Source organism: Volvox carteri (genome assembly GCF_000143455.1).
Source record: "Volvox carteri f. nagariensis unplaced genomic scaffold VOLCAscaffold_23, whole genome shotgun sequence".
In the NCBI taxonomy this organism is placed as follows: domain Eukaryota; kingdom Viridiplantae; phylum Chlorophyta; class Chlorophyceae; order Chlamydomonadales; family Volvocaceae; genus Volvox; species Volvox carteri.
The window spans coordinates 398,519-413,888 of NW_003307566.1; the positions used below are offsets into that span (position 1 = coordinate 398,519).

Consider the following 15,370-nt stretch of genomic DNA (forward strand, 5'->3'; position numbering starts at 1 on the left):
CAGTCCCTCTTTTATCGCAGAACCGGCCATGGTTGCAACGTGCATTCTTCCTCGTTTTGGCCCTCTCCCCAAGCAACGAGATCGTGCCCATCACAACGCCTCAACGTAACCAGCTTGCCTCGTCAGGACATAAGGGGTAGTTTGGGTCATGTATCCGCCTCTCCCTTACTGGACTCTGTAACCAACTGCTTGCTATACTTCAGCACTAGCGTACGTGTTCGTACTTCGTGCAGAGGAATCCGCATTGATGGGCCACCAGCTAGTGGTCGCTGCGGCCGCAGCTGCAGCCGCAGCGAGCACGTCGCCAGTTGTCCGTCCATTACCTTCCGTCCAGTAAATTCTACAAACCTGCCACTCCAAGCCACCTCAACGAACCAACCCAGCTCCAGGGATCCGGAGACGATCACAGCCATTCTGCCCCCGAGGGGCTCCACACATGCCCCTCTTTCCTCCCGTCGCCGCCGCGCGTCGTCAGCACTCAGTGCTCCTCGCTGCCAGCACGCAATGCTTCTGTTTTGCGTCGCGGTCGCACCGTTTTACTCGCTCAATTCGATGCGTATATAGCGCACATAGCGCACAGCCCAGCGCTGCTCATCCTCATCGGTTACGCGAGTACTAGGTTGCTAGGCTGTCCTCTTGCGGTAGCCGTTACTTCTTGGTGAAGAAAGACGTGAGTTTTTTCGTGCCAACAGCCTGCTTGGCTAGGGCAGCCTGCTTGGCAGCGACCCGCAGGTCCTGGGTTTTCTGTTTCTTCTCCGGCGGCTCACCCGCCAGCGGCGGTGGCGGCGGCGCCGCCAGCCGGGTCGCGGCCTGCATGTTGTTTGGGTCCATTAGCCTCAGTGTCGTGTTGCCTGCAGAGGCAACAAATCATAGGGACACGGAAAGTAGATTGGGATACTTATAGGATTAAAAAAGGGCCCGGGGCCAGTGGAGACCATATTCGCACAGGCGATGGTGGATGCGTGGTGCCAGTGTTCGCAAATAGGCTACGAGTCGCCAAATGGCAAGGGAGGCCTGCCGGAACTGAACAGAACTGATAGTTTTCTAAGCGATGTATCTAAAAAACCAAGGTTTTCTGTGAAGTCGGATTGCCACTATACGATGTACGGACTGGCGTGGTTATGTGTCGTTTTGTAGTAGCCGGTACACCGTACGGCACCGTGAACAACTGCAAACACGCGCTAAGCGCGTCCACCAGCATCTCGAGAGGCCTTTTCAGCTGGGCCAGCTACTACACATTGCGAGGGGCTGTGCTGGTTACCTCGGGTTTGCGTAGAGCTATGTTTGGGTGCTGCGCTGACGCGTAGGTTGGTCTGCAGGCCTAGTTCTGTCGCTTACTTCGGGGTAGTGCTTTCCCACACCCGGCCCTATCCTATTACGAAGACTGCTTTTATAGCTTGCAGGTAGTTCTTCCTTTTTGTTGTAACGAAGACTTCTCACGGAAACGAAACGGAGCGTGTGGATCCTCGGGCGGGCCCGGAACGGAATGAAGAGGGCCCCCCCCTTTAATTGATGGACCTATGGACCTTCAACACTAACGAAGCCCTCCATTAATGCCTCATCACTTTAGCGTTGACGCACGTTGTGTACTTGTCGCTTGCAACCTGATGGAGTGTATCCATCCGCCCAACGCACCCCCTCGCTAGCGCTACGAGCAAGTATGCTTTCTGCCGTGTCCATACGCGGGCCCAAACCGAGGGGCACCTCGTTCTCTCCCGCCCTCTCCCCATCCCACCAGCGAGCAGCTCCTCGCTGATGCCCACTTGTTTCGCCACGCGACGGACCCACGGGTCACCTACGTACTCCGACAGGAAGCCCAACACGTAGGCAGCCGCATGGGGTGCGTCCATGCCCATAAGCTGCGCTGACAGCGCCGCCCGCATGCGGCGGAACTTGCAGCACAGCCAAGCAAGCACCTTCCGCCCGGTTGGCAGTTGCCAGTTGGGGGTTGGCACGCACGGATTGCGGGTTAAGGGTGGGAAGGTAAATGCGGTTTCATGGACCGGGTATATGGGGGCTTAGGGTTTTGACATTGGCAGCGGAGGTGCTCGTAAACATCTGAAGCTCTCCATACGGTTATGTTGGTTCACATCAACCCTACCAACGCCTATGTACCCATCCCCACCCATCCACCCCCCCAGGCCAACCACAGGGCTCACCCAATGCCAAATATATTTTCCTTCCTGACTCACCCGATCTTCGTTGAGGCGATAGTAGGTTGTGTCATCGATCCGACGTACGTCACATATACATGCCAGCTGCTGGTCCAGGCCGGTCAGCGTCGCTAAGGGAATGGACCGCAGCTCCTCCGCCTCCTCCACCTCCTTTGCATCACCATGATGATGATCCCCTCCTGCAGGCTCACGCTCCGAAACCAAGGACCCTGGCACAGCCGCTTTGCTGTCGCTGCTACCGGCAATGGCAGCGTCGACGGCAGGCTTAGGATCAGTGGTGCCGCCACTACCCTGAACGTACGGCAGCAGCTCGTTGAGTCCCGGCGTGACTCCGTCGTACAGAAGCTCATTTGGCTCCTTAAACTTGCCCGCTGGACAGCCCTCATCCTACAGTTTACGTACGGCAAAATACCACGTGATGCAAAACCGCTTCTCAACTGGGCCATAATGAGCTCAAGGCGCGCATGCCTCGGACAGTGTGCCATGACACACACTCCACAGCCACCTTGACATCCTCAGTGCTGTTGCCGCTTGGGGCTGGTCTCCATCACTGCGTCCGTTACGCCGCCCAACCCGCAACCCCCGAGAACTGCAACACGGAAAATTCGCCGTGACATCCGCGGCGAAGATATGTGTGTATCGACCACGGCTTGCCAGAGCCCCACATGTCGTACCTTGTCCCTTGCGCGGTCCAGTAGGGGCAGCAGTACGAACAGTGGGTCGTACGCGGTCGCCACAAACACGCCGCCGTCTGCATCATGGCGCGCAGACAACAACGGCGTTCAGATTTCTCGGAGGTTCCAATAGTCAGGTTCAAAATTATCATCAGCAACAGAAGCGGCATCAGCAGCACCGCAATCATCATCATCATCATCATCATCATCATCATCATCATCATCATCATCATCACCCCTACCGTGCCGCCCCCCGGGGTTTGCATTCAGATGTGTTGGCGATCAAGCAGGTATCGAACCCACTGTCGACAGCTTAAGTGCGCATCCCCTCCACCTAATCGGGGGGCCCCACCGAGTACCACCCACCCACCGGCCAGTAGGCGATCCCCCACGAGCCAAGCGCTGTGGGACTGCTTGAAGCGGTTTACCTCCAAAAGGGACCCGTGGGTCAGCAGGAAGCCCTGGGGCCGCGCTGAGGGTGGAATGGGTGACCGGGGCCGAAGTTGCGGGGAGGTTAGGGGCACATGCACGTCGTGTGGGAGGGCCGCAGGGCGTGTGTGGTCGGGTTTATCTCCGAGACGGGGGAGAAGGGGGAGAAGGGGGAGACGGGGGAGAAGGGGGAGAAGGGGGAGAAGGGGACGGTGTTGCTTGTTGCAGGGCTGCAATACCGGGATGCGTTACCAGGAAGAACAGGGGGAACAGGGGAGGATGAAGTATTAAGAGGTAAAGGCCGAGGAAAAGACAAACTGACCTTAGCCCAAACAACAATACGAGCGAGCCAGTTGGCGATGAGCAGAGTGAGAAGCAGGTGAGCGAGGGAGCAGATGAGGGAGCCGTGGGGAATCCAAAGCGCACGCAGCCGCGTGCCGGTGAGCGGGGATAAATGCAGTATTGAATGTTGCACAAGACCTCTTCGCTTGGCATTGGCTCAAAAGGAGGAGGCAGAATGCGCTTGATTTAGAGCATTGTGCCCAAAGCTTGTACGCTGTGCTGGATAAGGAGGCTGATTGCATGGTTTGACTGCCAATTCGTGCCGGTTTCGGAGCACTTAAACTGGGGCCAAAGCCTATTGCACTGGGACTTTCAGTGCTTCTAGCACCAAATAAATTCCGTTGATGCTGTTTTTCATCCGGCTGCAGCCCGCTGTGTACCTGTCCGTGGGTCTGGAAGCGTGAAACTTTTGATGGTCGTCGCCTGTCCCCGTTCAAGTCCTGACACCAACATAAGTACAAACAGTCATCTTTTGCTTTTCATAGTGCACATGATGACGCCAAGCATCAGACCTGGGAGCAGGATAACTCGCCAAACATCGTCTTCGGATGAGTTACTAGCCATGATTTCGTGCAAAATCAAGATAGGAAACCAATAACTTGATTGTTTGCAATCCAATAGCTGATGGAATGACAGCCGGGAAACCGCATCAGAGCATCCTTTCCCGCCTTGCCGTACGTCCCAAAATCTTCCATGGAGCGCGAAACCTCGTACAACGAGCCCCGCGCAACGTTTTCCAGGCACTGTAAATTCATGTAACCCCTTTCGTATTTAAATCCTTCGTGAGCACAGAAAAAGGTTTAGGTTTATTTTTAATTAAAAAGCCGCAGAAGCCCTCGGACGTAATGTCGTTTTCGCCGTCCCCGCCTGGCCGAGGCGTAGGCCACGGAGCGCCGGCATCGTCCGTCGAGAGGCTAAGCGACGCACAAGTAATAAATCCAGGCAAGTCCTTCGGCAAAAGATGGAACCCAGATCGCAACACGTGCACTGGGCTTAAAATCGGCCACTATGGCCGCTGCTTTTCATTCCCGGCGACGATAAACGATTTTCCCCCTGCTCTGTTGACAGACCGAGACGCTGGAACCAAGCGAGACGAGCTGCCTGCAGAACGCCGCTTTCTAAAGGGTGCAGCGATATCGGTTTGGCAGAACGCGCCCGATGAGGCATCGCAGTGGACAGCTTTCGCCCGTCGGCCCCACAGCTTGTTGGAGCGACTTCGCGGAAAAAGCAAACAGCTTGCCATCGACACATCACCTGATTTTTGGAACAGGTAACTGCACCTGCTCACGCAGCACCTGCAGCGGCGACGGAACAGCCTTTTTCAGGTTTATGTTCCATTTCTTGGAACCTCACATAGAATCACCGCAACAAGCCTTACCCTTGGCTGTTCTTATTATAAGTTTTTCTCCAAAAATATCGCGGATCTTGGAAAGCTTGATTGGCCGCGCTCGAAAACAACGTGCTTCCCCGTTAGCAAGCCTTGCTGTGAATGAGTCCGGAACGCCCTAATGAGTCTTTGTTGGTCAACTCTCATAGCCCACCACTTCATAAAATATTCCAGCTCATGGTTGAAACTCTTGGAGGTCCTGCAAGCCCAGAGTCATCTTACAGTGATCGCCATGTCGCGGAGTTTTTTTTCCGCCCTGCTGAGCCTCCACTCAAGAGAGGCTCAAGCACCTAGCCCGGCAAACCCTGCTGGGTTTGCACCCACATCCTCGCGGTGCCCCTTTTCGCTGCTGCGCACTGCCACCGCCATTGCCATACATGTCCACATCATCGCCACCGTCGCCACATCACCACCGATGCAATTTGCACCTGCTGCTCCTAATGCCCAGCTCAACACAGCACAGCATGGATGCAGGCGACAGAGCAACTCCTCATCACCCAAATCAGCAAACCTTCTTCAAAGCCTCTCCAGGTCCTCTCTTTCCACCCCGTTTTCTTTGCACCTGTTCCCAAGTCGTGCAGATTTCCTTCTAGCCTCTTTTCCGAACTCTCCCATCTTTACCTCCGCTCCAATCCACAGATATTACGACGACATCGCTTGCGCCCGACAGTTAGGCAGCAACAGTTTGCGGCTCTCTTTAGAGTGGTCGCGAGTCATGCCGTACGGCCCCGGCCGTGTGGATGAGATTGCCGTACAGCGGTACCGAGACATCCTGGATCGATGCTTGGAGGCGGGCTTAGAGCCCATGGTTACATTGCACCATTTCGTACATCCTCAGTGGTTCGAGGCGCTCGGAGGGTTTGAGCGCGAAGAAAATATTACGTAAGTCAAAAGCGAGGGAATAATATTTTTAAAAATAGTTGCTCCTTTTTACCTTTGTATTGTAAAATAGACAGGCGTTGGCGCGTGCACCCCTGCCGGTTGCGGGCTCATACCCTGCTACTGGGGCTGCGGTCATTTCAAGTATCGACTGTTAACTGCCGGCTATCAATATCCAAATTTAACATATAAGAACGGGACGCAATGCATGCAAACCGTGTCGTACCGCTTACTGGGAGAACTGTTAAGCGCCCCAGTGGAGTGGGGGTGGGGCGCGGGAGAAGAAAGGTAGGTACGGCATGACAGCAACCAGGGCACCACACGGCGTCTGTCAAAGCCCCTTCTGGCCCGCTTTTTATATTTTTTTAATACAAACAGCACCGAGTTCTTAATATACACAGCACCAAAACACACATACACAGGTTATGTGTGCACCCACTTCGGCCTGTTCCTTATCATGGCGCAGATAAATAGCACACACGTGCACACACACACACACACACACACGCACAAGGCCTGGCTTCTGCGCCGAAAGTGTCCGGGTTCAAATCTGCCTGCCGACCCCTCGTGTGTGTGAGCGGTGATGAAATGGGAGGTGGCCCCCCATCTTGTGGACGGTGTAGGACGTGATAAAACTAACTTGTGAGCTTACCAGGAACTAAGTTGACGCGTCGTTGATCCGCTAGATTTGGTTGGATGCTAGTGGTGTGTTGCCAAACTCAAGGAGTACACTCTGAAGTCGGATGGGGTGAATGGATTAGGGTGCCCCTATAGCAGGGGAGAGCAGGGAATTGCCTCGGGAAGGAGGCCACTGGTGAAGCTTAACCACCCTGTAACAATAACAACACACACACACATACCGGCGCCATATCTGCGTTATGCATTCATCCCCACCCTGCCCTTCTAAACAAAAAATTTTACCATCACCTTCCATGGAAAAACCGGGGCACAGGCACTTCGTGGCCTGGGCCGTGACCGCCTTCCGGCTCTTTCGCGCCCACGGTCTGAGCCTCATCGCCACCTTCAACGAACCCACATGCGCCGCCTTTACGGGGCATATAGTGGGGGTGCATGCGCCCGGGCGGCGCGGCGCGGTGCGCGGCGCGGGACTTGTCTTGCTTCACATGCTCCGAGCGCACAGTGCGGCCTATCGGGCCATCAAGCAGGAGCCCGGCGGGCAGGAGATGCGGGTGGGGCTGGTGCACCAGAAAATACGTTTCGAGGCCGAAGGTAGGTGCGGATGTTTGTATGTATGTCGTTACAGGGTGGTTAAGCTTCACCAGCGGCCCCCTTTCCCGAAGCAGTTCCCTGCTCTCCCCTGCGAGAGGCGCACCCTAATCCGTTCACCCCATATGACTTCAGAATGTATTCGTTGGGTTCAGCAACCCACCACCAGCATCCAACCACCAGCATCCAACCAAATATAGTTTGTATGTAGGTAGGTAGCTAGGTAGGTAGTAGGTAGGTAGGTAGGTGGGTAGGTAGGACGTGTATGCATGGGTGTATGCGTGTGTGCTTACGAGACGAGATCGCATCACACGCCGTACCTGCCAGGGGTGTAGGTAGGGGTGTAAGTGAGAATGAGTCCAATGAGAAAAAAGGCAGATGGAGCTTAAATGGTCCTTTCACACCACCATCCGTACAACCGTACAGCCGCCGGAACACCCGAACAACCTACCAACTTAATTGTTGCACGCTGCCCACCCATACCCTGACCACCCGCACACCCACATTCACCGTGTTGCCGCACCTCCTCCTCCTCCTCCTCCTCCTCCTCCGACATTTGGTTCCAGCAGGCTCTGGCGCCCTCAGTCACGCGTCTCGCTGGACGGCGGACTGGCTGACCCACTGCTTCGGTTGGCACCTCGTGCACGAATACCTGGCTACGGGGCGGTTCGTGTGGCGGCTGTTGGGGCGGCTGAGGGCGGCTGGCCGGCAGATGGTGGTGCAGGAGCCGGAGGGGCGACCCCCCTGTGACTGGTGGGTTGCTGGGCGTGTGGGCGTGAGGGACTGTGACCTCTCACCTTCCGCACATCCTTCCTCTTAAATCCCACCTTCCTCCCATTCTCGTTCTCCCTTCTCCTTGGTACTCCCTTTTTCCTTGCACCCTTCTCCCGTTCAACCTGTTAAAGAGAGCCTTTCCGGAATTCGTCTTCATTGTACCTTTCTTTCACTCATCGTCTCAGGCTGGGTATCAATTATTACACACGAGTGGTGTTGGACTGGCGGCTGCGGTTCACGTGCCGTCCAGGGGAGGTGCTCACGGACATGGGCTGGCCTGTCGTACCGGAGGGGCTGTACGACGCCATTGCCCATAGCGCCGAGCTGGGGTTGCCGCTGTACGTCACGGAGACGGGCATTGCGGACGGCCGAGATGACAGGAGAGCGCCCCTGATTGCGGCTTACTGGCAGCAGGTGTGTGTCATATGTGTGCATGTGTATGTATGTATGTCGTTACAGGGTGGTTAAGCTTCACCAGCGGCCCCCTTTCCCGAGGCAGTCCCTGCTCTCCCCTGCTAGAGGGGCACCCTATTCCGTTCACCCCATCCGACTTCAGAATGTATTCGTTGGGTTCAGCAACTCACCACCAGCATGTTACATCCGCTGCTTGTATAAAAGCAATAAGTGTTCCTTTAGAAGGCGAAAAAGGCGCTACGAAAGTTGGTGTTATGGGCACCAGAGGTGGTGAGGGTGCGGCAGGGCAAGGTTAGGGAATGGACTAGGGGGCCTGGGCGGGAGGATAGCGCAAAATTTGAAGAGACGCGCGCGCATCTAGGACCCTCCAGACGCGCCATTTTCTCACCGAGACCCGCCCATCTCCATGCGCCCAGGTAGCGCGTGCGGTGGCGGACGGTCATGACGTGCGCGGCTTCTACTACTGGACCTTGTGCGACAACTTCGAGTGGCACCTGGGCTACAACATGAAGTGGGTGTGCCGTACTTCCTGCGGCGAAAAGTTTGGCAGTCGATGGCGTCTATATTTTTTAATAGTGCAAAAATGGAGCGGTCGTCGGCGTCTTTCCCTTGCATGTTCTACTTCGTGGCCCGCCGCATTTGGTTGGCTATTGGGCTTTCTTCATGGCAGATGTTTCGCGATTGCGGGCTGGGTGGCAGTCCACAGTTGCGATATACGGGGATTGCAGAGCGCAGCGCACCGACCCGAACTGATTGCCGAATGCCGCAGCCGACAATTCTGGCAATTTCCTGACATGCCTAGAAAACCTGTAAAACGGGCCACACCGTCCGCCACTGCGCACCGTGGCCTTGAACATGCGGCTTCACAGGTTCGGGCTTTTCGAGTGGACGGAGGCGCCGGAGCATCCGCAGGTCAACGCCGCAGCGGCTGCTGCTGCCGCCGCCGCCGCCGTCAAGACCTCATCAGATGTCATGACCGCTGTCAACGAAGACGACGAGTTGGATCTTTTTGAGCGAGTCACTGAGCTAACCCCATTTCGAGGTACCATGGGTCCTAGCGCCGCGGCAACGGCCACGGTCACCATCATCAGCGTCTCCCAGCCAAGCTCGCTGCCAGCGACGACGGCGACCGGCCGCAGCAGTGCCGTCGCTCTCCTTAGCCCTGTCCTGGACAGCGATGCAGACCGGGCGGTGGCGGAGGCGGAGGCGAGGGCAAGGCATTGGCCTGGCCGGCGGCTGCGGCAAGGCTCTCTGGAGCTTGTACGGCGCTATGCAGCCACGCCGGACGAGCTGTCGGCGGCGTGGTCGTCGCTGGCGGAAACCGTGTGGCCGCATGTGCCGTTGCCAGCGGGGCTGCGGCGACAGGTGGGGGGAACGGCGCTGTCGCCGTCATGGGGTCCTGATGTGCGGCACGGCGGACTGGGGGCGCTGCATCAGAGTTTGCGTGCGGCACAAGCAGCTGTGGTGGTGCCGTTGGTGAAGGTGCTGGCGGGGATCACGCGGGAGTTGGCAGCAGTGGTACGTCGACGGCCTAGGGGGAAAAGCCAGTGCTGCTGAACGTGGCTATTGCTCGCTGGGTGCGGATCTTTGTGAAAATGTTGACAAGTGATGTCCCTAGGACTCGGGAAAAGGAGGGTGAGGGTGACCAGTGTCGGACGGTGTGCACTTTCGCGGGTTGTCTCTAGGCTGAACGCAAAATCCTGCTCTTCGAAAAGCAGGGTGCTAATGGCAGCTCCTCTTGAGCAGACGAGGAATTTTGGTCGTACCGACGTCGTATTATTATTTAGGATTGCACGATAATGTCAATTACCCGTTTGAATGGGTGAGGTGCTTACGCGTTACCTGTCCGTTAAACGGCACAACAGCGTTAGGTATTGACATAGTGCCGGGACATGACTGGGGTTGTGGAATGCTACTTTAGCACAAACAGTTTTACGTCATAGTAAGGAGGACAAGGCCACAATGCATACGATGCCGTGTAATATATCAGTGGATCAAATCCTTATTGTAACAATTGACGATGATTGATAGGGGAAAGAACGAACATGCTTACCCCGTACCGTGTGACATGCACTGATCTGTCCACACGTCCTTACCATTGTCTGACGTACACACCGCACACTAAGATAAGCTCCTGTTTCTCACTCCATCAATCCCCCTATCGTTCGTCGTGTGCTCAAGGCAACGTCATGCAAATTAGTGAATGCCAGCGTGATAACGCCAGAACGCAACACTAAAGCCTAGAAACGATGCCAACTTATGGCAACTGCCAGCTGGCCAAATCACAATGTTATCGCTGACCATTTCCGGTTCCAACGTAAATGGCCCGCGGGAACCTTGGGAAAAAACAACGAATCGAATCGCAATAAAAGAAAAAGACCCTTGCCGCTGATGCACAAAATGCAGGCGGAGCAGCGGGTTTGGATGAAATATTGATACAGTTGGCATTGTGCCTTAATCACAAGTACGTTACCTACTCTGCTGGGCTAGGCTGGCGGATATCACTAGTCTGTCCTGATACACAACTGTCGAAAGACAACCTCTTGGGGATGATTATGTCACTAAGCTCGTTTTCTCACTTCCTCTTTCCCTCTCTTCACAATCGTGGCAGCAAACACGCTCAAAACTTCTAGGCAATACAAATCGGAAAACTCCAACCTCGTTAGGTATCTAACAGCCTGATTCCTGTAGGGCTGCGTCTGCATCGTACTTAGCGCTCCCTATGAGCAAAGCACGACAGCCGCGTATGGGAGGCACACTAGCCAACGGAAACCAAACCAAATCAAAGAGGCCATCCAGCATGCCCAGTCACCTACCCTTCTACTAAGCAACAAGTTTAAAGCTGGGACCGTGCACCACACCTAGCAGAAAACCGCAGCACACGCTCCCCAGCAGCGCAAAGGTTATCCACCCTCGCTGCCAAGGGCATTCCTTCTTACCGGCCTTAACTCCCCGCTGGTCAGCGTTGGTCCATGATCACGCTGTCACTCGCTCGCCCGTCCACCCGCTGTCCCATGCCCCTGACCTCCGCGGAGGGAAATATGGGACCTCCTTTCTCTCTAACAATATAAGGGGAGGACTCGGTTTCCTGTCGCAAGACATAGCTAAGGCCCCCACGGCCCTGCTTAGGTGGTTAGGACAGCGGAAAGTTGCCTGCCTCGTTGGCGTCCAGAGGCCATACCACCGGCAGGAGCTTGTGACGCGCAACAGCACCGTCGCGGCCCTTGCCCTTGGCGAGTGCAGGCAGCCAGGCGGAGTAGCTCTCCGCGTCCTCGTCATGCAGCAGCTCAGAGCGCACCGAGGAATCAGAAGTGCGCGGCAGCAGCCGAGCGCCGTCGGCGAAGAAAGCCACACTGCGGGGGCAGGACCCCGGATGGGGCGCACAAATACACACACATGCATAGGCTCAGTGCTCATTTACACGCACTGGCATCTGTCACAGGAGACGGGTCCCGGCGTAAGCACGTGCGCGCCTGGGATGCTCAGGCATATAGAGGCGCATATATACATACAGGCTTATGGGGGTGCGAGATACTCTGTTAAAGATTTTTAATATAATAACAATAATAATTTAAGATACTCTGTTAAAGAAAGCCTAATGATCGTAACGTGCCAGCCGAGAAACATGGACTGGGAAGAGGAACGAAAACCCGTCGTCCACTTTGGAAGTGCTGGAAATCGCGTTGCGTTGAGTTTGGGTCTGACCTAAAAGTAACAAGCATAACAGGAAGAGAATGTGTCCCGCGGTGAAATACACGTGCGGCGTTGGCGCGCCATCCATGTCAGAATAACGGGACTGGTCGGCGATGTGGCGGGTCCTTGCACACACGCGCGCCTGACGGGCTCAGGCACATGTATTGCCGACGCACCCGGTGCGCGGCCCCGCAGTATAATTGATCATGCTCTGCACTACACGCAGCTTCGCTTTTAGGGAGCTTTAGGAGAGCCGAAGCTTGGTGACAAGAGGAACGGAACCCCCGGTGCAGCTGCCGCGATGGCGAGCCGCCGACGAAGTCAATACACGGACACGCATACACACTCAGGCCAGCAGGAGACAGCGGGCGCGCAAGAGATATGGGCAATGAAAAGGCTCAATTGTCCTGCGGTGTTTTTTTTTGGAAAGCGGAGAAGCAACGACCGGAAAGGAATGGATGATGAGCTGCAAACCCAAATGGGACTGCAAGCGGCAATCTCGGCCGGAGCGGCACCCAGACCCACCCAGCGGCGCAATGAGGGCAGCAGGCCTCAACCTAGCGAGGACTGCTAGATGAGGCCAGCAATAAACCCAGCCCCATGCCACGGGTTTGGGGGGCCCCCAGAGATAGCAATAACCACGCATCCGGTCCTCATTATGCGCGCAAGCCCTTTCCCTGGCCCCACAACGTAAGCTTACGTCAGTGCCAGGCGTGGCGGCGTGCCTACGGGCTGTGGCGCCGCGCAGTGCAACGTCCAGCCGTGATGCCAGCTGACGTCACCAACCTCCATCGGACCTGAGCGTGGACAGGGGACGTGTCAGAGCGAACAGTAGGCAAGTGCCACGATGTGCCCAGACGTGTGTTTGTCAAATAATGAACCAGACAGCGACGTTGCCCTCAGGCTGGCACCCCTCTACCCGTATCACCAAGCCAGCACCTATACGATCACCCACGTAGCCAGGCCTCCACCCATCCACCCACCGGTGTCCTTCATGGCATATCCCCGGTCCGATAAGTCGCGACCCTCCATGTTGTGCCAAAAAGGCAACGCAAAATCGCGGTGTGAGCCTGCCGCAAACATAAGCCCCGAGTCCGGTGGAGATTTGGAGGAGCCGCCGCCGCAGGCGCCGCGGACGGGTCGCAGCGGAATCCAGGCGGTCACGAAGTCGTTGGTGTCCAGCGGGGCCATACGCAGGTCGCTATGCCAGTTGGTTTCTGCAAAGCCCGGCTCCTTGAGGAACAGGCAGTCCTGGGTTTTACAGACAGTACAGGGGTTGGAAAGGAAGCCGCCGACATGTGCAGAGGAGTGAAGAATCATATGCAAGGCGCAAAAAAACGGCTACCTAATTCCAAAGACGCTGAAGGCGGAGCAAGAACGTCGGACCGCAACGAGTGTTGCTGTCTGAATCCCGCCAACTATGCACGGCGTCTCGCATGGCCAGACCATGCCCGTCACCCCAGATGGCGGGTAGATACTGCAAATGCTGGAGGACAAGAGTGAAGGAGAGGTATGTCGAGACTGGGACTGTGGCAAAGCAAATCAGCAACAGATGCTCACGCCTGACGTGGAGGCATCAGGGCCTGCAAAATGACCGACGAGACATCACGCGGTGTGGCTCCGCCGTGTCGTCACGGTATTTCCAGCCTAATCCAACCTGGCGCCTCGCTTCATAACACGTTGCAACGTTTGGACCCCTCACCTGATACACTCGCACACGGCGAGCACCCAGCAGCTGAGCAGCAACCGTTGCGAGCTCCGGCCCCAGGGCAACCTGCATCAGATGACAAGACGGGGCACCAAAGGTGGGAAACTTTCAAGACGGCGGTTTCCTGGTGGCAATTTCCCAGTCCTGTTTGCGTGCAAGACGTCATGGTCACCTCATTATTGGGACCACGTGGCGGATTACCGAAAAACAGTAATGTATGCCCGCCCGCCTTGCTAGGAACTTCCTATCGGTTTTGGGGAGGCACAGGCGCGGGCGGATTGTGGTGCTGGGCAGGTTAACGGCTGACGCAGGGCTCAGATGGCAAGCCCTCCGTGTGGTGTTGGGTCCAAGCCTTGTCTGACCCTTCCGGCCAGACCGCGCCCGCCGTGGGGCGCCCATGCACCTATTTTCTGCACGTGCCAGTTACGAGCTAGGCAATCACGCATTACTCCACCTCCACTCCGCCCTGATCTGGGTCGCAGGTGGAGCCAGCTTATGTAGTGTTCCTGTCTTGGCGGTCTCTGCTTCGACGCACATCTTGGACCACAGCTGCCGGCGCAACTTCCCCAACCACCGGGAACGACCCAGAATTTATAGCCCCTTTTCAATAGCTTCAATAGCACGCCGCCCAATGCGCTTAGGTGCCATCAGGGCAAATGTTTGCCCGGCCCAAATCAGTTCAGCCCAGTTCAACAACACCAGCTTCCCTCACCTGGCAAACCGCTCGGTTGGTCCGGTGCAGATTGAAGAACTGTAGAAAGCCAAGTGCGTCCGTAGCATGGTTCTGGAGCGCCTGTTCGACCTCCGCCTCTGAGGTCAACGTCGCGGGGTCTACTCCGGGGCACAGGACGCGCACGCGATGGCGAAAGGACTCCAGCCGCCGCGCGGAGACCTCAACCTCACACGCAGCACGCAGCGCGGCCAGATGCTCGGGTTGCAATAGGCGGCGGGTCACGACAAAACCATCGCGCTCGTAACGTAAAAGGACCGAGTCACTCAGGGTGGTGCTGCTGGTAGCAGGCTTGGGAGGCGGGGGGATCGCGGCGTGCCGCACGCGCGTGACGCTGCGCGGAAGGGCTGCCGCCGTGACTGGGACATAAGCTGGAAACGTAGATACCGGTGCCGCAGCGCTGCCAGAATTGAATGGCTTCTCAAGACCAAGCTGAGTCCACCGGCGCTTGGTGCGACGTGTGGCGGCCGCCGCTGCGACAACAGCTCGGTTTGACGGCGGAGAACGGGGACCTGAGAAATCTTCTTGCGGACCCGTAAGAAGCTGCTCATGCTGCCAAGAAAACTCATGCTGCTGTGCCTCTTGATAAGACGCAAAGCAGCGCACGGTTATGCGTCCTTCCTGACACCCCTGTCGAAAAGGTACTGTCTGATTTATTATAAGCCTTGAATTGTTGACATACTTTCGAGATTGCTTGTCCTTAAGAGGACAAAATGAGCTGCTCGGGACCTCAGGTCGAGCAAGAGGATTCAAACTCGCAAGTGCGTGCATGCTGCCACAGGTTTGGCATCAAAAGCTTGGAAAGTAAGCAATCAAAACTTTTACATTGGTAAAAAATGCACAATGAGCAACATGTTGACTTCTGTAACACCGCTGTACGCCGGCTCCGAAGACCTTAACCAGAGTCAGGAGGACAGCAATTGCTGGAAAGGAACCCGT

At 56.2% G+C, this 15,370-nt stretch overlaps 3 protein-coding genes across 3 annotated transcripts; 1 reads left to right on the top strand and 2 right to left on the bottom strand.

The window, feature by feature from the left end:
- Window positions 1-279: 279 nt before the first annotated feature.
- On the bottom strand, window positions 280-4,235 carry VOLCADRAFT_105063 (uncharacterized protein). The gene is made up of 7 exons (XM_002951361.1): window positions 4,132-4,235; window positions 4,000-4,059; window positions 3,219-3,320; window positions 2,849-2,925; window positions 2,193-2,561; window positions 1,736-1,916; window positions 280-851 (listed from the first exon to the last, which is right to left on the bottom strand). The coding sequence occupies exons 1-7, from the start codon at window positions 4,181-4,183 to the stop codon at window positions 649-651; spliced, it is 1,044 nt and encodes a 347-aa protein (XP_002951407.1). The 5' UTR covers window positions 4,184-4,235; the 3' UTR covers window positions 280-648.
- Window positions 4,236-5,645: 1,410 nt separating this feature from the next.
- On the top strand, window positions 5,646-11,018 carry VOLCADRAFT_120960 (uncharacterized protein). The gene is made up of 7 exons (XM_002951266.1): window positions 5,646-5,888; window positions 6,895-7,115; window positions 7,682-7,778; window positions 8,072-8,300; window positions 8,717-8,811; window positions 9,170-9,818; window positions 10,482-11,018. The coding sequence occupies exons 1-7, from the start codon at window positions 5,722-5,724 to the stop codon at window positions 10,542-10,544; spliced, it is 1,521 nt and encodes a 506-aa protein (XP_002951312.1). The 5' UTR covers window positions 5,646-5,721; the 3' UTR covers window positions 10,545-11,018.
- A 415-nt stretch (window positions 11,019-11,433) lies between these two features.
- VOLCADRAFT_91857 (uncharacterized protein) lies at window positions 11,434-15,000 on the bottom strand (the record flags this gene model as incomplete). The annotated part of the gene is made up of 6 exons (XM_002951362.1): window positions 11,434-11,653; window positions 12,694-12,790; window positions 12,977-13,244; window positions 13,696-13,767; window positions 14,414-14,708; window positions 14,819-15,000. The coding sequence occupies 6 exons, from the start codon at window positions 14,998-15,000 to the stop codon at window positions 11,434-11,436; spliced, it is 1,134 nt and encodes a 377-aa protein (XP_002951408.1).
- Between the last annotated feature and the right edge of the window lie 370 nt (window positions 15,001-15,370).

Bases quoted from the DNA above. Each gene is read 5' to 3' on its own strand.
- VOLCADRAFT_105063 (XM_002951361.1), bottom strand. From the start codon at position 4,183: ATGGCTAGTAACTCATCCGAAGACGATGTTTGGCGAGTTATCCTGCTC. The intron at 4,060-4,131 runs GTCTGATGCTTG...TGTTGGTGTCAG, and splicing joins GCGAGTTATCCTGCTCCCAG to GACTTGAACGGGGACAGGCG. The intron at 1,917-2,192 runs GTGAGTCAGGAA...ACCGGGCGGAAG, and splicing joins ATCGCCTCAACGAAGATCGG to GTGCTTGCTTGGCTGTGCTG.
- VOLCADRAFT_120960 (XM_002951266.1), top strand. From the start codon at position 5,722: ATGCCGTACGGCCCCGGCCGTGTGGATGAGATTGCCGTACAGCGGTAC. The intron at 7,779-8,071 runs GTTCGTGTGGCG...TCATCGTCTCAG, and splicing joins GAATACCTGGCTACGGGGCG to GCTGGGTATCAATTATTACA. The intron at 8,812-9,169 runs GTGGGTGTGCCG...GCGGCTTCACAG, and splicing joins CACCTGGGCTACAACATGAA to GTTCGGGCTTTTCGAGTGGA.